The sequence below is a fragment of the Guillardia theta genome, assembly GCF_000315625.1.
Source record: "Guillardia theta CCMP2712 unplaced genomic scaffold GUITHscaffold_44, whole genome shotgun sequence".
Lineage (NCBI taxonomy): Eukaryota > Cryptophyceae > Pyrenomonadales > Geminigeraceae > Guillardia > Guillardia theta.
In genome coordinates, this window is record NW_005434630.1 from 536,153 (window position 1) to 554,504 (window position 18,352).

General features: G+C 56.4%; 10 protein-coding genes across 10 annotated transcripts; 4 read left to right on the forward strand and 6 right to left on the reverse strand.

The window, feature by feature from the left end:
• Positions 1 to 175: 175 nt before the first annotated feature.
• Positions 176 to 995, forward strand: GUITHDRAFT_110317 (hypothetical protein; the record flags this gene model as incomplete). Its single annotated transcript, XM_005830790.1, has 5 exons — positions 176 to 424; positions 473 to 538; positions 584 to 664; positions 713 to 814; positions 864 to 995. The coding sequence occupies 5 exons, from the start codon at positions 176 to 178 to the stop codon at positions 993 to 995; spliced, it is 630 nt and encodes a 209-aa protein (XP_005830847.1).
• Positions 996 to 1,167: 172 nt separating this feature from the next.
• Positions 1,168 to 2,965, reverse strand: GUITHDRAFT_163773 (hypothetical protein; the record flags this gene model as incomplete). Its single annotated transcript, XM_005830791.1, has 6 exons — positions 1,168 to 1,282; positions 1,390 to 1,525; positions 1,574 to 1,649; positions 1,694 to 1,750; positions 1,800 to 2,658; positions 2,862 to 2,965. Coding segments are annotated over 6 exons (1,301 nt in total), but the record flags the coding sequence as incomplete, so codon positions are not given.
• Positions 2,966 to 3,609: 644 nt separating this feature from the next.
• On the reverse strand, positions 3,610 to 4,466 carry GUITHDRAFT_110319 (hypothetical protein; the record flags this gene model as incomplete). Its single annotated transcript, XM_005830792.1, has 4 exons — positions 3,610 to 3,712; positions 3,764 to 3,920; positions 4,061 to 4,316; positions 4,371 to 4,466. 4 exons carry the CDS (start codon positions 4,464 to 4,466, stop codon positions 3,610 to 3,612), a joined length of 612 nt encoding a protein of 203 aa, XP_005830849.1.
• Positions 4,467 to 4,990: 524 nt separating this feature from the next.
• On the forward strand, positions 4,991 to 7,657 carry Mus81 (Mus81 endonuclease, DNA recombination, crossover formation in meiosis and mitosis; the record flags this gene model as incomplete). The annotated part of the gene is made up of 16 exons (XM_005830793.1): positions 4,991 to 5,326; positions 5,377 to 5,439; positions 5,486 to 5,554; positions 5,599 to 5,745; positions 5,790 to 5,848; positions 5,897 to 5,945; positions 5,993 to 6,099; positions 6,146 to 6,200; positions 6,224 to 6,328; positions 6,381 to 6,483; positions 6,536 to 6,601; positions 6,649 to 6,743; positions 6,873 to 6,995; positions 7,171 to 7,224; positions 7,386 to 7,516; positions 7,561 to 7,657. 16 exons carry the CDS (start codon positions 4,991 to 4,993, stop codon positions 7,655 to 7,657), a joined length of 1,659 nt encoding a protein of 552 aa, XP_005830850.1.
• An 864-nt stretch (positions 7,658 to 8,521) lies between these two features.
• GUITHDRAFT_72854 (hypothetical protein) lies at positions 8,522 to 10,412 on the reverse strand (the record flags this gene model as incomplete). The annotated part of the gene is made up of 5 exons (XM_005830794.1): positions 8,522 to 8,704; positions 8,749 to 9,465; positions 9,506 to 9,729; positions 9,776 to 10,016; positions 10,068 to 10,412. Coding segments are annotated over 5 exons (1,710 nt in total), but the record flags the coding sequence as incomplete, so codon positions are not given.
• A 790-nt stretch (positions 10,413 to 11,202) lies between these two features.
• Positions 11,203 to 11,997, forward strand: GUITHDRAFT_153191 (hypothetical protein). Its single transcript, XM_005830795.1, has 2 exons — positions 11,203 to 11,280; positions 11,625 to 11,997. The coding sequence occupies exon 2, from the start codon at positions 11,697 to 11,699 to the stop codon at positions 11,937 to 11,939; it is 243 nt and encodes an 80-aa protein (XP_005830852.1). The 5' UTR covers positions 11,203 to 11,280; positions 11,625 to 11,696; the 3' UTR covers positions 11,940 to 11,997.
• A 22-nt stretch (positions 11,998 to 12,019) lies between these two features.
• On the reverse strand, positions 12,020 to 13,412 carry GUITHDRAFT_140296 (hypothetical protein; the record flags this gene model as incomplete). The annotated part of the gene is made up of 2 exons (XM_005830796.1): positions 12,020 to 13,117; positions 13,167 to 13,412. 2 exons carry the CDS (start codon positions 13,410 to 13,412, stop codon positions 12,020 to 12,022), a joined length of 1,344 nt encoding a protein of 447 aa, XP_005830853.1.
• Positions 13,413 to 13,698: 286 nt separating this feature from the next.
• GUITHDRAFT_163775 (hypothetical protein) lies at positions 13,699 to 14,206 on the forward strand (the record flags this gene model as incomplete). Its single annotated transcript, XM_005830797.1, has 1 exon — positions 13,699 to 14,206. The coding sequence occupies one exon, from the start codon at positions 13,699 to 13,701 to the stop codon at positions 14,017 to 14,019; it is 321 nt and encodes a 106-aa protein (XP_005830854.1). The 3' UTR covers positions 14,020 to 14,206.
• A 526-nt stretch (positions 14,207 to 14,732) lies between these two features.
• GUITHDRAFT_153192 (hypothetical protein) lies at positions 14,733 to 15,180 on the reverse strand. Its single transcript, XM_005830798.1, has one exon. It carries the CDS (start codon positions 15,150 to 15,152, stop codon positions 14,811 to 14,813), a length of 342 nt encoding a protein of 113 aa, XP_005830855.1. The 5' UTR covers positions 15,153 to 15,180; the 3' UTR covers positions 14,733 to 14,810.
• Positions 15,181 to 15,479: 299 nt separating this feature from the next.
• Positions 15,480 to 16,836, reverse strand: GUITHDRAFT_140299 (hypothetical protein; the record flags this gene model as incomplete). Its single annotated transcript, XM_005830799.1, has 7 exons — positions 15,480 to 15,710; positions 15,770 to 15,905; positions 15,948 to 16,007; positions 16,078 to 16,322; positions 16,378 to 16,455; positions 16,479 to 16,517; positions 16,759 to 16,836. 7 exons carry the CDS (start codon positions 16,834 to 16,836, stop codon positions 15,480 to 15,482), a joined length of 867 nt encoding a protein of 288 aa, XP_005830856.1.
• Between the last annotated feature and the right edge of the window lie 1,516 nt (positions 16,837 to 18,352).

Genomic DNA, 18,352 nt, shown 5'->3' on the forward strand with positions numbered 1-18,352 from the left:
CAAACCATTGGGTCCGTCTCCCCGGCAGGACAACAAGGTGGTTCTGACCTGTATCGACGTCGCAGATGCAGTAGCCTCTAGCAGAGGAAGGAAGCTAGAGGAAGTTTTCCACCCCTCTCCGAACAGAAGAGAGCAGATCGTGCCCAAAGACGACGCGCAGCGGATACAAGCAAACATGGATGGCGTTCCAGACGACGTCAACATCCTGCGGCTGCAGCTAGAGCTGCAGATGAAGCGGCTATCATCGATAGAGGAGGAGATGAAGCAGCGGTACGAGAGGCTGCGCGATGAGGCCGTGCAGCATGGTATGAAGATGCTTGACGAGGAGAAAGCAAGAAGCAACGAGATGCATGCCTTGCTGCAAGTTAAGATCGAGTCCCTCGAGGAGGAGCTGCAGAGGACGCGAAGAAAGCTGGGGAAGAAGGTCAGACATTTTTGTTTCACCCGCGCCTCATGTCTGACGATCCTGCAGTGTTCGGAATATGAGGAGCTGTTGGCCATGGCGAATGAGTTGGCAGTGGAGCAGGAGGGAGTTCCGGTTGAGCACGGGAAGAAGACAAGGATTCACGACCAATGCGTGCAGACAAGCGACTTGTCAGACCACACGACCATCTCAGCGGATAGCCTCAGTGTGGACGATGACCATTTCCCCCACCACGTCACGGTACATGCCTCCCGGCATTGCTGCAAGTTTCTCATCGCATGCCTCTAGGATGAAGTGCAGACAAGGGACGGGTCAGTAGCGTCAAACGACGAGCTCTCCAAGGAGAAGTCTCAAGAGCCGATTACCAAGGATCGAGTCTGTTGGTACCTGGTGACTCCGACTGCTTGCATTTGCCGACAAGTTTTGACTTCGTTCACAGGACGCGTCCCATCGCAACGTAGCCGAGATGCTGACCCCTCGAGGCTCCCGCTTTTGCTCGGTACTCGACGGGTCGGATTCCAGCAAAGAAACGCTGTGGAAGTCGTTGTCGAGTGCTTTCAAGTGGAATTGATGAGAAGTGTCGGAGGCAAGTGTAGTCAATTAAAGGTTATCTCCAGTCGTACGCGCATATGACTTGAGCCAACATCTTCCGTATTGAGGAGGGGGGGGGGGGTCAGGGAGTGATGAGAGGGGGTCAGGGAGGAGAGGGAGGAGAGGAAGGAGAGAGAGGGAGTGAGTGAGTTGACGAGAAACCAAATTTACAGCTTGAATTGAGTTTCTCTGCCACTATCAACTATTGACGGCAGAAGCTAGTAGTTGCGACGTCGGCTTCCTAGTCGGGAGAGGTCGAAACGGCGCCTGCAGAATCTCCTAGTCAGACAAGTGATGAGAGGAGGAAGAGAAGTTCGAAGCAGCTATCAAGGAGAGGCTGGAGGGATAAGGCAGTGACGGGGGCATCGGTCCACCTGAGTCGTACTGCCTCCATGTTGTTGTTGTCCATTTCCATGACTTAAAATCGAGCCAACCAATCCGCTGGATCTGCTTCCGTTGCTTCCGTTGGCGGCAGCAGCCGGTGGCTCTTGTGATGCACCGTTGGCATACCTGCAGCGAGCATGTAAGAGGGAGCAGTCGGTCTCAGGATGATCCTACGGGAAGGGAACCATCTTGAAGGGGCTTGCTTCCTGTGGCTTTTCAGAGCCTTGCAATGATGTATGGTGACCTGGAGCTAGTCCCTTCAGCTCCTGCAGGCATCATAACAAGGTTCAACACCTGCTGATGACGTCTCTTGAGGCCTGTTGATGTTCAACATCGCGAGTAATTGCGAACCTGTCCCTGACGTCAGCTAACGGGTGTCACCTTTCTCCTCCCCATGCACCCGCATCGTCTCTCTGGGGCAGTTGGTACACTCCATGCGCAGGGGCCTGACCGTGAGACAGCAGTTTCCTCTCCAGTTCTTCGACCGAAGTCACTCCAGCCGTCTCGTTCCCCCCCCTAGGAGCCCCTGGCGTTGCAAGAATGGAGTCTCCGGCAAACCTAAAAGGCTCCATGGGCTTGTCGGAGAGGATCCCCGCCGAGCTCTTGTGCATCAGTCGCTCGCCTGCATCTGCCTGCATGTGCACAGGAGCATCCAGCTTGAGGGGTGGAGGAACCTGCGTTTGATCGTTCCTGGCCCCAGGAGGAGTGCTGAGGATGGAAGGGTAGGGCCGCACGTCCCTCACGGGGATCTCGTAGACCCCCTCATGCTCATACCCATCGAAGAGGATCGCGCAGTAGTCCATCCCGTACTGGTGTACCGTCCCGTCGTACCACTGGCCGTCCAGGAACAGAGCGTTGACGCGCGTTCCGGGGACGATGGCGCTGCTGGCACCGGAGCTGTGGTGGGATGGAGCTTCTTGGAAGGAGCTGGTGATGATGGCTGGGTCGGAGAAGACTGGGTTCATGCCTGGCCTCGCTGCGATCTTGGGCAACGGGAGGCTGCTCGGAGGCGGTGAGTTGAGGAAGGCACCTCCGGCAAACTTCCCGTTGTGTGAGGTTTGAGAATTCTTGTTGGATGCAGGCGGAGCGTTCGCCTTGTGCTGCACAGCAAACGGACGGACAGCCGTTGCCTTGTTGGCAGCAGCTGCCACCTGGTTATTTACAAGCGCGACGTTGGTGGTCGCCTTCGCCCCCTTCTTCTTCCCTTTCCCCTGGTTCGGCACCAATCGCAAATCCTGATTGACGACCGGAGTCCCGTCCTGCAGGAAGGAGCGCAGTGTCAGAAGTTCATGTACAGGATGACTTCATCTTCTACAGGGAGGTCGGGACGAGGAGGAAGAGCAGGCGGGGAGGGGCGCGTGCAATACAGACAGGAGGGAACAGTCAGCGGCAGGAAGGGGCGGGAGATAGGAGGAGAAAGGAGGAGGAGGAGGAGGAGGAGGAGGAGGAGCTGAGCGGTTACCTCTCCTTGGATGAAGTAAGGAACCAGCGGCCTCTCATTGTTTCTCCCCAGCCTGTCTCCTCCTCGATCCCCATCGAACCCGCCGCCTCCCGCAGTCGCCATGCTCCCCGAACGTCTGATGACCCCACCCCTTGTTTAACCCCCAAACATTCGAGCAATCACCCCTCCACGAGAATGACTACCCCTACTTTCTACCGGTACGACAAGTATATCTAGCGGGGATTTGGACTCGTTTATGACCCACCCTGACAAGTTCATCAGCAGGTGGACCCCCACCCCCTGGAGATCATATTCAATGTGCCTCCCAGAAAATGGCAGGCGGAGTTGAAGCCGCTGCTTCCTCCTCCTGCTCAGGGACAGTCGTGGATACCCGCCGGCGAGCGCGAGGAGGAAGCGCTCAAGGTGGAGTGAGCCAGCTCACGAGGAAGCTTCACAACGATCTTCTTGACAGCTTTCATGGTGGCATGTGCGGATCTAACCTTGCTCTTGGACTTTGCATCGCAACGATTTTATCTTCTTGTGATCACAAGCATGCTCGCAGCGGTCAAGTCTCCTTGCAACTCCTCTCAACCTGGTTTGCTCTCCTCTATCCTCTCGCTGACCTTCTTCGTACTCTCTGACCCTACAGCTCTCCACTCTCGCACGTTCACCAGGCAGGACAAGAGGAGGAGCTCTTCCCTCCCTCGTCGCAACATGAGCGAGGGTGGGAGGAGGAGGCGAGGGCCTCAAGTGGGCCCTCACCTCCTCCTCACTTGAGGACGGGCAGTACTCCGGGGATCTTCCTCACGTCCACCACTGACATCCCTGCGCTCAGCGCTGCCTCCACTCCAGCATCCGCGTCCTCGTACACCCTGGCGCCTCCCGTCAGCCCTCACCGCCCCCACCTCCTCCCTTCAACCTACCGGCACTTGTCGGGGGGGATCCCCAGGCTCCTGGCAGCTGTCAGGAACGGGTCAGGATGCGGCTTGTGCCTCTCAACGTCCTCCGCGCAGATGAGGACGGCGAAGAGAGTCTCGAGCTTGCACTGGCTCAGGAACTTGGCGACCATCTTCCGAGGCCCTGCGGCGCCAGGGTCAGGCACGGGGAGAGGGGAGGAGGAGAGGGCGGGGGGAGAGGGGAGGAGGAGAGGGGTGCGGGAGAGGGCAGGGGGAGAGGGCAGGGGGAGTGGGCGGGGGGAGGAGGAGGGACAGTAAGGTCACCGCTACTGACGACCGCCATTGGGATTCTGCCATGGTTTGCTCGGGCAATGTCACAGACGGGTTTGATCTCCCTGACTAGCGGGATCATCTCAGAAGCAAGGTCGTCCTTCTTCCTGTAGAACGCGTCCGGGTCGACATCCACCGCCTGCTCCTTGCAGAGAATCTTGAAGGTCTCCTCAACTGTCTTGCCCGCGTGCGAGTAGAACTCTTCTTCTGTCAGCTTCATCCCAAAGTGCTCGCACGTCTTGATCCAGTTCTGCATGCGACGTCAGCCGCAGAGATGCAGGAGTGGAGAAGAAGCCGCTCTTACCTCACACCACATGGGCATGGAGTCGACCAGAGTGCCATCGCAGTCGAAGATGAGGGCTTCCACGCCGCTCAAGTCCTCTATGTTGTCTATCTTCATCGCGGGAAGGCCCTTCCTTGCTACGGTCGTGGACAGCGGCGAACGTCGGCGTACGACAGCAGCGGATGGGAAGGATGGGAATGAAGGCTGGAAGGCAAGGAACGAAGCTTGGTACAAAGAGGAGGGGGAGGGGAGGAGGGAGGAGGAGGGAGGGAGGAGGAGGGAGCAAACTACGAGGATCAGGTGCAGCGGCTTCTTCATCCCGCCATAGCAGGCGATGCCGTCGGGATGGGGAATAGGGTGGGTACTCTTGATACCAGGGGTAGTGTATTCTGTATTGAGTTTTCAGGTACCACATACGAGGGGTGGTGGTTAGAGGTGGGTGCAAAGAATGGGGGTCGGGGTGGGGTGGGGTGGTTGGTGTGGTAGATTTTGAAGCGATGGTGGGACCCAACGAGGAGGCAGGGAAGATGCTCAAGGAGGCGGCGAAGAAGGCGAGAAGCGAAGGCATGGCGAAGGCTCTCCTCAAGGCCGCCAGAAATGTGAGCGCATGTCCCCTCCCCATCAGGAGCAAGCACGAGGCCATGGCGATCAAAGGGGTGGGTGAGAAGATCGCTGGTATGATTATGAGGATGATCGAGGGGAGGGGAGCAGGTCAGGCAGACGAGGTGGATCATGATGCAGCTCAGCCTCGAGATGTTGCTGGAGCTCTGACAGGCGAGAGCGCCTCCATGCTTGAGACCGACCGACATCGCGAGGGGGAGCAAGGAAAGAAAAAGCGGAGGCGGGAAAACAAAAATGCGAGCAACGAGGCGGAGGACGAGACGTCAGAACCTGCTCATCGACCAGACCGACAGTACCAGCCGAAGACAAGGAGCGGAGCATACGCTCTCCTGATAGGTCTGTATAGGATGGAGAAGGTGCTCTCAGTGAAGCTCCTTTGCGGAGGGAGGGGCTGAACTGCGAGCAGGGGATAGGAACGGGAGTGTGCGTACGACCTGATCGAGAGACTCTCGCGAAGTTCTCGCAGCAGGTAAGAGGATGGAAGACGTTGTGATCATGTGCTGAAGCTGCTGCAGTGGGCAGATGAGAGGATTCTGTGCGATAGAGCGCATTATTGTGGATGGGACTCCATGAACAGGACCCTGGTGTGCTGTCGGTTGTCGTGGCGGAGGTTGTTGATGCTGCTCAGGTTCCCAAGGGTCTTGTCCAGGCATACAGGAATGGTCCCCGCAAAGTCTTTGAGCTGTCTCAAGAGGGGAGGGCGCTGGCGGAGGCGTTGAACGTCAGAGTATTGGAGTCAGAAACAGGAGAAGCAGGGGGAGGATCAGGAAGCGAGGTGAAGGGAATTCTACTCGTTGCTTCTCTGACTGTCTCGGGCAGTCTGTAGCGACAACAAGCTCGATCGGGGACAGGAGGCCAGGAGATCGCAACGTCGGGAGGTGATGACATGTCAGGTCGAGGTAGCGGAATGATCCTGTTGATGACAGTCACGAGCCTTCTGACTTGCGGGCCTGTGAGCTCGTCGGAGAGTCAGCGGTGAGATAGTAAGTCCAGCTACAGCCGAGCTGATCTCCTCGCGTCAGGCTGGCTCGCGTCGCCTGCCCGATGGGTCGAAGCTGGAGGTTCTGCTGCTGGTGGACAACAACGAGCCCCCTGAGGTTCTTCACTTCGTGGAGGCGAAGCACATCAGGTCAAGTCGCCTCCTCCTGCTCCCAGTGCGTGATCTGATCCGATAGGTACAAGAGGACGCAGCTCATGATCGGAGACTTCATGTGGGTTGCCGTCCCGCAGGTTGGACGCTGGAAGAGGAGGAGGCGGTGGTGGTGGCGGCTGCTGAAGAGGAGGTGGTGGCTGAAGAGAAGGAGGCTGAGAAGGGTCTACAGGGTCAAGAAGTCGCATCTGTGAAGCTTGAGGATGCTGTGAGCTTCTGGTCGTCCACATCCTCCCCTGGCGACTCACTCGCTCCCCCAGATTGTCCTGGACTTCATCATCGAGCGCAAGAGCGTCAGCGACCTGCACAGCAGCGTCATCTCCAAGCGATACGAGTCGCAGAAGTACAGGCTGCAGCGATCGGGTGAGGAGGGAGGAGGAGGGAAGAGGGACGAGTGAAGGCTTGTGCTCCACAGGCTTCAGCAGGATCGTCTACCTGCTTGAAAACTCAGTGGACGGAATGAGGCAGTCCGGGTACCACGGTTAAGAGAAGCGAGCGGACAAGGTGCTGTGCTGAACGAGTTAGCAGATGTGACGGAGGAGGTGGAGAAGCGAATACGAAGCTCGACTGTTGACATTCAGATTCACAGTCAGTTCTTCCTGCACCAGACTGGCAACTGGAAGGTCAGAGATCGACCTAATCTCCATATCACTCCCTTCTCCCTCCTCTCCCTCCTCCTCTCCCTCCTCCTCTACTGTCGCTTCCGCCATTTGCCCACGTTGCTCTTCTCCGATGACTCACGTTCCTTCCAGGAGACTGTCGATCTGCTGCACCTTATGACGCAAAAGATATCTTTGATGCTGAGAAACCAAGGCCTCTCCTCTGACGTTGCCATGCTCATTGAGCATGACCTCGTCACCTTCAAGGCTTTCTCGGTACCTCAACACTCATCCTCTTCCCCCCGTGTCATCCCCACCCTCTGCTCCTCCTCCTCCTCTCTTCCGGAACCTCTTCTCTTCTCCCTTCCCTGCTTCTGCTCCTCCCCCTTGTTGTTCTCAATCTGTAAACTCTGTCTGCTGTTACGGCTCCTCCTAAAAGTTCGACTGGCAGGACCGCATGAAGAACTTGTCCTCTCGCACTTTCTCGGAACTTCTGCAGATCCAGGTGAGGAAGGAGGAGACTAGGAGTAGGAGAACTGCGGTGGGGAAGGGACATGTGTAGAACTACTCGAGCAGTGGGTGTGAGGAGCAGAGAAGACCAAGGGAGGGGAGCAGCAGCAGCAGCAGCAGCAGGTCACAACGTCGGTGGTGGTGAGACCGTGGCAGCTGGCTAGCGCTGTTCAAGGCCTCGGCTCCAAGGCGGTCGACACCCTCGTCGAGGAGTTCGCGACGCTCCCGGCGCTTCTTGACTTCTGCCGCCGCTGCCAGTCGCTGGAAAACTTCAAGAAGATCGTCACGTGGGTGCTGGCCGCCTCCCTCCAGCTGCTGACGAGCTGAGCAGGCAGAAGTTCCGTGAGAAGAACAATAGGGCGCTGAACCCGAAAGTGATCGAGAGGTTGTGGATGCTTTGCGAAGGGAGGGAGGGCGGACAAGAATAGAGATAGAGAGAAGGGGGAGAGGAGGAGGAAGACGAGGTTCAAACAAGATGCGGTGGAGCAAGCGGAGTCTGCGAGATAAAACCGAGGGAGAGAGCAGGGACGAGAGGCGCAAGGTTGACTTGAGTGATTCATTTAAGCTTGTTGAGAACCATGTCAGGTGGCAGTCCGAGATTGCTTCACTCCCTGTCAGCCTCTGCCTTGTGCTGCTTACCTGCACAAGTTAATCTCCTCCTCCTCATCTCCATGACGATCCTCATGCTCTCGCCCTCCCTTCCTGAGAGATGGAGGGGTGAGCAGAGAGCGAGACGACGAGAACCCTACTCAGGCATTCTTCTGCTGCTTCGTCACAATCTCAGCATTCGCATCCCCCATGTCTGGTGTGACTGACACCACAATGTCCTCCTGGTCGTTCTGGTCGTCCTGGGGCCCATCGCCTCCTCCAGTCGTGTGCTCTTGCGACTCTCGGTCTTCTACCGCCGCATGCACGTTGCTGTAAAGCGTTGCGATCTTCTCCTCTTTCTCCCCGTGGAGCTCTTTGAGGAGCTCGTAGAACTCGTTGAACGTGAGCGCCTCTGAACCTCCATCCTCTAGCGTCCGCTCGTCCACCTTGGAGGAGGAGAACTTCTCCAGCTCGTGCGCGATCTCTATCGCCTGCTTGCGCGTGATGCGACCCGAGCCGTCCGCAGCCCTCGAGAAGTGTTGCTGCAGCTGATCCTTGGTCTTGCCGGCCACCAGGATCGAGTGGATCCCAGGGCCCATGTAGGAGGCGAGGGCGATCTCCCGCGCCAGCCTCCTCCTCACGGCCTTCTTCGCTCCTGCCAGCGCCACGCTGGTGGACGGCGAGATGCCCTTTACCTTGACGACGATGTCCTTCATGGTGCGCATGGAGGAGGAGTCGAGCCGGTTCACTCCCGACAGGTCGAGCACGAGACGCCGCAGCTCCCCCCTCGGCTTGTCCGTCTCAGACACCATGTGGAGCGCGAGCTTGACCTCGTGCAGCACGGCGTCGCGGAACCCGTTGCAGTTGGCGAACCACAAGTCCATGTCCTGCCAGCGAGTCAGAGCGAGCGACAAGCACTTACGTCACTCACAAAGCGGATAATGAGGATGCCGGGGACTGGAACGGCAGACTCCATGACCTTCATGTCATGGTAGTTGTGCGTGCCGGGCACTTGACCCAGTACGGAATAAGTGGGGCTCGAAGTCTGAAAAAGGAGCGCGATGATGGAGCAGGCGAAACCGACGGCAAGGCCGAGCTCAGCACCGAGCAGAAGGGTGGCCATGAAGGTGACGCTGAAGGCAATGAGCTCCTCCCAGGCCTCCAGCTGGTACAGGTGCCACGGCTCGTGGGTGTCGAGGAGTCCAGACACGGCGATGATGACGATGGCACCCAGCACGGGCTTGGGGAGGTAGTAGAAGAGAGGAGTCAGAGCTCCCAGCACGATCAGCATCAGCAGCCCTGAAATGATGCCAGCCAGCTGCGTCCTCGAACCTGCATTGGCGTTCACAGCTGAGCGACCGAACCCTCCGGCTGCTGGGTAGCAGCGGAAGAAGCTGCCGACGATGTTTGAGACGCCGAAGGCGACGAGCTCTTGGTCGGGGTTGATGGCGTAGCCGTTCTTGTTTGCATACGTTAGGCCGACAGCGATGGACTCCATGTACCCCAGCATAGAGCTGATCAGCACAAATGAGAAGAGCGCTCCCATCCCTGTCGACGGCAACTCAGGTGCCTGCGGGACAGGAACACCAGCCGGGATAGTTCCGCAGATCTTGAAACCTGACTTGTCCAGACGGGCTCCCCACGAGATCTGCTCAAACAGAAGCGTCACGAGGCAACAAGGCGAGGACAATGGCCACCAGAATTCCGATGACGACGATGAGCATCGCCGAGGGAACTTTCCTCAGCCTGGGAACTTTCTTGAACACCATCAAGAACGCCATGACTCCGATGCCCATCAGAACGGACGGCCAGTGAGCCTCACCCAACCGAGCCAGCATGTCTACAATCACAACAAATGTGTTGTTCGATTCGCTCAGGGAGTATCCCAGCACATGCTTCATCTGGCCCAGCCCTGCAGCAGAGTTACAGGAGCAGCGGGTAGCCACAGGAATAGTCACCGATGATGATGGCAGCTGCTGAGGTGAAACCGGCGACGACTGGATGCGAGAGGAAAGAGGTCAAGAAGCCAAGCTTAAACAATCCCAGCGCGAGCTGAAACAAGCCGGAGAGGAAGGAGGATGCAATAGCTAGCTTGATGAAGGCGGGGTTTGCACTTCCATCCTCTAGCTTTGCTGGAGCGATGGAGTTCAGACCATGCGAGACCAGCAGCGAGACGATGGCGACAGGGCCGACGGCGAGCTACAGCACAGCACGAGTGAGCCAAGAGCAAGAAGATGAGGGAGGAGGGACCTGTCTGGACGTTCCTAGAAGACCGTAGACGATGAGAGGGAAAGAGCCCGTGTAGAGGCCGTAGATAGGAGGAAGGTTGGCAACGAGTGCATACGACATGCCTTGAGGAACGAGAAAGAACCCTACCGTGAGACCCGCGAATATGTCCCCCATTAGGTCCTCCCGCCATCCTCCGTTGATGTATTTGGGGATCCATACAGTAGAGGGGACGAGGCTGCTGAGCTGGTACTGACTCTTCAAGAAGCTCAGAGCTCTGTGCTTGAACGGCGGTGGTTTGTACTCGTCAAGATACTCAGTGCGCAATAGATCGACATTCTGGTCCTCCCGCTTGTCCTCGCGGTCCATGCCGAAGAAGAAGGGTTTGACCGCAAGTGGATGAGGAGCAAGTGACGAGTAGAACAAAGAAGGAGATGAAGGTGTAGCTTGATCTGGACTCACAAGGACGAGGAAGCTAGAAGGGGAGGAGAGGAAGGAGGAGAGGGAGAGGGGGAGAGAGGGAGGAAACAGAATCCTCAAAACAAACTATACAGTCGGTGGGGGGGGGGGGGGGGACGATTGACGGGGGTGGTATCGAAATGATGGGTGGGGGTGAGATAATGTAGGGTGATGAGTGGTCTTTATTGGTACATATAAATGATAAAAAGGGGGTAGGGTAAAGCTTTTGTTGTGGTTTGTGTTCACAGAGTGATTTTGTTTTATGGAAGGGTAGGGTACTCGACGACAATTTTTTTTTCGGATAGAGATTTCAATTTTTTGTAAAACTTTTCAAATTTAAAGATTATAATTTCAATAAAGCAGCAGATTTGAGAGTTTAGCCGCTAGGTGCACAGCACGACGGTCCTGACATGATAGATAGGGGTAGTAAGATATGAAAGTAGGGGGTAGGGGTATCTCCAGTAGTAAAGTCGCAGAGGACAAGTCCCGCCGTTACTCTGTGACTGGATCATGACCGGGTCCTTTGAGTCAATTTATAGGGGTGGTGGTGACATGGTGGGGGGATGGCGGGTCCTGACGGGACGTGACTGGTCATGTACTATAAATCTCAGTGACAGGACCACTTCCCAACCCCCGGGTGCTCTGACTCCGACGGGCCCAGGTGGCTGAAGAGGCAGGGGAGCGAAGAGGCGAATGCTGTCGCAGCTCAAGGAGAAGGCGCAGGGAGGAGCCGCCGCAGCCAAGAGCGCGCATGGCAAGAAGTTCTTCGGGAAGAACGGTAGGACATGTACAAGCTGATGTCCCTTGCTTCTCGCTTGCTGTGGGCTCTTGCTCGGGTAGGATCCTACTCCCTACTACACGTGCCCGAGTGGGGAGTAGGAACCTACTCCCTCCTCGCTTAGCACCGCGCTTCCGTTCCTTGGTTCCTCCCATGTGTGAGCTAGAATCCGACTGCACGTAGAAGAAGATGTCGCCTTGATGTGCTGCGAAAGATTATGATAACAGTAACAGCCTGCATCGCCTTTGTTTCTTGTCATGCTCCATGGGTAGTGATAGCTTGCAACTGTTCCGATTGCCGTGTTTGAATGCCTTTGTGATGGTTTGCTGATATTTTCTTATCAGAAGGAGTTTGGACGCTTTGGAACCACTTTTTTTGAGCGTTTGGTGTTGAAAGCAAAGTGATCTCTGGGGGACATGTTGTCTCGGCTCCTGCTGTCTGTGTTGTCCGTCGATCCATCAGTTCCTCTCTTCGGAGAGAAGCCGTATCCCTATGGTGAGGGCGAGGTGGAAAGAGTGAAGTACCCTTGCACGTCTTTCGGCAAGGGAGGAAGTGATCAAGGATGTCCTGACTGCATGAATGAGCCGCCGACCGGAACTTGGTACTTCTACATGGATCCGACCTGGGATTTTTCGGCGGACGAACCGAAGAAGCGTTGAAGATTGATTGTGACAGAAATAAAATTTTGAACTGCTAAATGTGGTTCGAGACATTTACAAATGATATCCGATCTAGGGTTTCAGGCTGCACAGACGCAATTGCCGTTGTTGCAGGTGGAGCATTCGCTGCCAAGAGTCGTGCAGTTGAACACGCAACGACCTGACTTGCAAGTGTAGGAGGAGTAGCTTGGAGGCCGATTGCTAGAATCTCCGCAATGTTCCCCGACTTGTCGAGGTGTCGCGCATCGACAGTTGTTGCCAGCACAGTTAGGGCAGAAGTTGGGATCCGAACACATGAAGCCACAGATTTCTCCTCTGGCGCACTCCGCAGAGAAGTGGAAGGGGTTGCTGTGCTTCGACGCGTCTGAGAAGCTTGCCCCACAAGTCCTGGCTCGGCGGCTGTCGGCTCGACCCTCAGTCAACATCTCATCGCGCAGTGCGACAGCAACGGCGGGAGGAGGAAGTTCGCAATGGTCCCATCGAGCTCTATCCCCAGATGTCTGGATGTATCCTGCTTGCCCACATTCTCCTCTGGTCTTGCACCACGAGGTTCCCTTGCTGCCTGGAACCGCCACACACTGTCGATGTACTCGTCCCTTGTACAGGAAAGGGAAGTCGCACTCGCAGCCCTTGACTGTCCGAACCATCGGGTCCTCGCAGTAATCCCACGAGCCCTCTGCCTCCGTGTGTCCGCATCCATCATGCGTGTAGCACCAGGCGCGATCGCGTCCTCTCCTTGTGCAAGAGTGGAAGACCTCCCCCTCGTATTCAAATGAGCCCTTGCAGGAGCACCCGCCAACCGTGCCGGTGCCCCCGCGCCTTCTCCTCTTCTCATTGCTGACGCTGCTCTTCTCTGGCGAGTTGAGACTGTGAAGCTTGGAGGGATGGGAGCGCAGGCTCGTCTCTTTCGGCTGCAGAACCTCTTCAACCGCGTTCATCGCTGCCTTGGTGATGTCTCGGCTCACTATCGTTTCAGGAGCTTCGTAACTTCTGGGTAGCGACGGATTCTCCTGCTCTTCAGCTGGTTCCAACAGGTTCAGCATCGCGTGTTGGATTGAGTTTGAGACAATTTGCTGCACAGCCGACGGGTTATAGCTCGCTACACGCGACTGTTCGACCCCGGACCAGGAGCCGTCGCGTGGGTGATAATGAGCTATCCTCTTGATGCGCAAGTTGCCCTGTAGGCGCTTTCAGAACAGAAGGCAAGAGGGCAAGAGGAGGAGCTACCTGCACATACTCTCCGTTGACTACTCCATGTACACTGGCGAGGCCTGAATCATGACTACCGGGGGGAAAGTAAACCTTGTCGATGACTATGTTCTTCATCAAGGGGTTCCCTGGGCCCAGATGAACGCGGACATGACGGGACGTCTGTAACAGAGAGGAGATGCTCGAACGCTGGCTTAGAGATAGCAACACGACAGCACAGGCAGAGAGGAAAGCCAGCCCACAAGCAACATGCTTCATCTGCATCCTCCCTCCTGGTGTGACTAGCAGGGTCTCAGAATCGAGAGCAGCCGGTCAATCTCCGAGCATGGTGTGATCTCCTACCTCTCGTTCATGCCTCGTCCTCTCCCTCGATCGCCCAACCCGCTCTGCTTCCTCCTACTCCTGTCGCGTCTCCTCACTCCCCTTCCAACAACACCACCCCAACCATTGAAGTACCCTACCCATCCTTTGTATGTAATAATGTCAAAATATAACCCCCACACAAATACCCCTACCCCCTGGGGACGAAATTCCTTGGAAACGAGGAGACATGGCAAGGGCGAGATGGTTGGTGGTGGCGGCGATGGCGGCGATGGCGATCCTCGGGCACAGCACGAGAGCTGCTGAATGTTACGACAAGCCGGGATGGCACAGCCCGCAGAACGACTTGGTGACATGCTCGTGGTTTGCGGCGCCTCCAAAGAACGACGAGTACAACAAGTGCTCCACCTTCAACCGAGCCTTCGACGTGTACGATGGGCACACGGCGAGCTCAGCATGCTGTACATGTGGTGGAGGTTGTAGACCGGCAATCCTGACAGGAAATGATCCATCGTGTAACGTCTCGTGGGTGTACACTGGCACCGTGTAGCGATACCGCAGATGTCACCTGTGCACAATGTAGACAGCGCCAGTACACGACTGGTTGATTGGCGTTACTAGGATACTATGCTGTTTCCTTCCCTCCTTGGGAGATCAACCTTCACCCCCCCTCTCTTAACGTTTCTGCAAACGAATGCTGTGTCAATAACTGTACAATAAACTCTTTCTTTACCAAGACAACGGAAATGCGATTTACATCCTCGTGCTCTAACTCGGCAAGGCATCGACGTTTGCTCGACTTCACGTCCTTGTCTCTGATTGCTCGCACGGCTTCTAAGTTCGGATGGATGGAACGAGTGACGATGAGACCTCTAGCACGATGCCTGTTGAAATAAACGTTGGCGGTGGGAAGGGAAGGGTTGGGATGGGGATTGGAATTGGAATGGAATGGGGAAGGGGGAAAGAGGAACAAGAAAGAGATCGTCAGAGCAAGAATGAAAGAATGAAGGTCTTGCAGGTGTGTATGAAGACAGCATCTACTCGATACTTGTTTTCTCCTCTCGGCGTTGCGAGAGCCACTCGCATTGCCCTCTAGAATGACAAGCATCATCGAGCGTGTGCCAGACGAAGAAAAGGAGGAGAAGGAGGCTGTCATGGGATGATCTTTCTTTTCTGCTTACTGAGGTGCCGAATGGCGTCGATGTCCTGCCCTTTGCTCTCTGTCAACTCTACGGTGCTACATGCGAGATCACCTCCTCATGGTTTTCAACGCGTTCTTTATTATCTTCTGCTCTCTGTCAACTCTACATCACCTCTCTGTATGGTTTCTCTCCCCACCCCTCAGTCCTTGGTGAGTTGCTTCAGCTCAGCTTCAAGCTGCTCCCTTGCTTGATCGATCTTGATGATGTCCGGGTGCTCTTCCAACGCCTTGTTGAGGTCTTTGGGTTTTGCTTTCACTTTCTTTGCCAGAGATGTCGAATTCTCCACGATGCGGCTGCGAAACTCCAAAAGCTCCGCAAGCACTGACCTGATCTCGTCAGCTCTGGTACCCGCGCTGTTCGCGTCGCACATGGAGACCTTCAAAGGAGAGCGGTTGACCAGAGCATTCTGAGACAGAGGGAGACGAAGCGAGAGGGAGGGCGAGGGCGAGGGGGCGAGGAAGGCAGAGGCAGCTGACGCCATGAGCGCGAGGCCAGCGACTCGTCGTGCCATGGCGGCCGATAAATGTGTCAGAGAAGCTTTCGGAGACAGCAGCACTACCCTACCATCAAGACCACCCTCCTGCTTGACTACCCCTCCATTCATCACAGCAAGCCTTCTATGACCCCTTTTTTCCCTGTTGTAAAACCCGTACCTTGACTACCCACAAATGGCTACACCCACCCCCACCCCCATTCACTCGAAAACAACTGTCCTGGTCAACAGTCCTATGAGGACCCTGAGGCAAGCCCGTATTTTCATTAACTAAAACATCACTCTAGCAGGAAGCATCAGTGAGTCATAGAACATCTAGCGGGCGATGCTGCTGCGACTTCCTTTCCTGCTGAGAGTCGCGGTGTAGGAAGTTCTCGTAGACTCTGACCGCCAGTCCGTCCCCTCCCCGTCAGAGTCAAAGGAGTCCGGTGAGTCCTCCCGGGTGAAGGCGTAGAGTAGCTTGCTCGTGTGCGCGCTGGAGAGCTCGCTGGTGACCAGCTTCTGTTGTACGAACGTGGTGACCACGTCCTCAGCCTGCAGCTCCTCCTGTGCAAGCAACTGTCACAACAGCGAAGAGAAGATGGTCACAGGAAGATGATGCATACTTCGTCCTCCTCCTCATCTGATGCAGACAGGACGACCTGCGGCTTCGGATTCGGAGCGAGCCTCCTTTCAGCAAGCTCAATGTAGTCGACCTCCATCTCCCTGGTCGCGTCCTTCCTCCTCACTCGCAAGTTGTGCCTGCACCATCTCAGCACATCTCCTTCGACACCTTCGACGCACTTCTGCAGCTTGACAAGAAAATCTTTCTCAGCTTGTTCCAAGGTAGGGACTGAGTCTTCTCTGCAGCTACCATCAGGTTCTCGTGCATCAGAGGAAGGAAGAACAATGGAAGAACACGCTTGCTCCGCACCTCCCCGTCAACTTCTGTTTCTGCTGCTTTGAGCTTCTTTCGCGGAGGCTCCTGGACGCCGACGACCCTCGTCTGCCCGTTCGGCCTAACACCGCGCCTGCGGTTTCACCTGGTCGAGGTTGCTGCTGCTGGAACTTCCCGTCCCCCGTTATGCTGAGGTGTCTCAGGTCGACGATGTCTCCACTCGCAGTCAGAATTCTCTCTGCCCTCCTCTGCTGGACCTTAGCAGCGCCATATGTGGGGTCCTGACGGTTGGGGCGAATGAGAACGACAGACAGTACAAGCCTTGACGAGTGCTACCTGACAAGCGCTTCTTTGCCTGCCCTCGCGTTCTCTCCTCCTCTCCTCCAGCCAAGCGTCTATCGCTCCGCCTGATGGCTGCGAGGCATGATAGACGACACCGCTGACTTCCTCGAGAGGGAGTACAGGATGACCTTGACCTGCCGCAAAGAGGTCAGGAGTTGCGTCAAAACAAGCAAAAGCGTGCCGCTTCCTAGACTTGATCGTATTAGTGCCATCTGTGCGACTGCCGTGTCGTGCGCTTGCTGCTCCAACGCCTTGAGCCGCCTCTCAATCCTCTGCTCGTCCGACTTGTCTGTCTCTGCAGAAGAGCATCAAGAAGAGAAGGAGCCCTGGACGGGAGGGGAGCGTGCCTGAGAGCGGCCAGTGCTCCTTGTACACCTGGTACTTGCTGTACGCCATCCTCATGGCGTCCTGCTCCATGCCCGTCGGCATCGGCGGGGTTGGAGGTCTAGCCATGTTGATGGTGGGTCAGGCAGTGGAACAGGGGGTAGGGTGATTTAAAAGGGAAAGAGTGGGGTGGGTGGGTAAATTGATAGGCAAGATGCGACCGGATGGAGGCGTGGCGAGGGAGGGGGACGGGAGGACAAGATGCAGCGGGGAGAGAGGAAGAGAGGAAGAGATACTGAGGAGGAGAGGAAGAGACTGAGATCCCGATGAGGGCGGCGCTGCGTGCCAAGACGAGGTCGAGTACTGAGACCAGTTTCGATCCCAACATGTCTTCCTTGACCCTCCTGCTCTTGACGGTGGTCCTGATGCCCCAAGGAGCGGGTGGTGAAGCGAACTTGCGCTTGATCGACTCGCATCCTATTGTTGCGCTCACAGCATGTCTGCGGCTGCGAGGAGGATCACAACCTGATGGAGACATGGAGGCCTTCAAGCGGGAACTTGAACGTTTGAATGAGATGCAGGGGGGGGAGGAGGGGTACGATGCTGAAGTTCGCTCAAGCGACATCAGTGAAGGCACCGACTCAAGTGAGTGGATCAGCCCGCGTGCTCGTGAGTTGATGTCGGGGGGGCAAAGCAAGCGAGCAGCTCCAGCGGTGGCGCAAGTTTCAACGCCTATGCCTAAGAAGAAGAGAGCAGAAGTGGTAGAGGAGGAGACCGTTCAAGCCCCAGAGGATCTGCCGCTTGGAGATGGCGCGAGGTGAAGGAGGGAGAGGAGTGAGGAGGAGAGCCTGACTTGAAGCAGGTATGATCGGCAAACGCGAGAGCATCTCGTCAGCAAGCACGACGCCAAGGCAGGCATGCGTGTGTCTCTCTCCACCCGCGCGCTTGTCAACAGCTCTCGAGCTGATTTCTTCTCGCGCTATCGGTGACGCCCCTCTACCCTCCTTCACCTTCACCCTCCTTCAGCCTCCTCGATCCTGCTCGTTTCTGTTTCTCTCTTGCTGACGCTCTGCGACGTCAGAGGTCTGGTGGGCGTGTTGGAGGAGCCGGTGGATGAACGTCAGCTGGCCTGGTGCTGGGAGATGCCGGGCAGGTGCGAGCTGAGAGATGCGCAGGTGGGTGAAGTTTCCAGGGTTCCCTTGCGACTTCTTCATGACGGGGCAAGAGAACGAGTTTCACCTCGCGTATGCTCGTGAGAAGAACGTGGGGTTCAGCTCGAAATTCATGCAGAAGCACGCCTCCTCCTCCCTCTCCTCCCTCCCAGGTCAGCTCTCCCTGCTTGCAAGGTGAATGAAAGCTGGTCAGGGCTGGCCAATCGCTCGAGGCTCGTCACGGACATGCTGTGGAACGCGACGATGACCGGGGATGTCGATGGGATCACAGAAGCGATCATGGTGATGAGAGGAGGAGGTAGAAGGGGTGAAGAAGGGGAGGGTAAGGAGGAGGAGGAGGAAGGGGTGAAGAAGGGGAGGGTAAGGAGGAGGAGGAGGAAGGGGTGAAGAAGGGGAGGGTAAGGAGGAGGAGGAGGAAGAGTTGAGCGCAGGGAGGGATGAGGAGAGAGAGGAGACGAGAGGAAGAGGCAGAG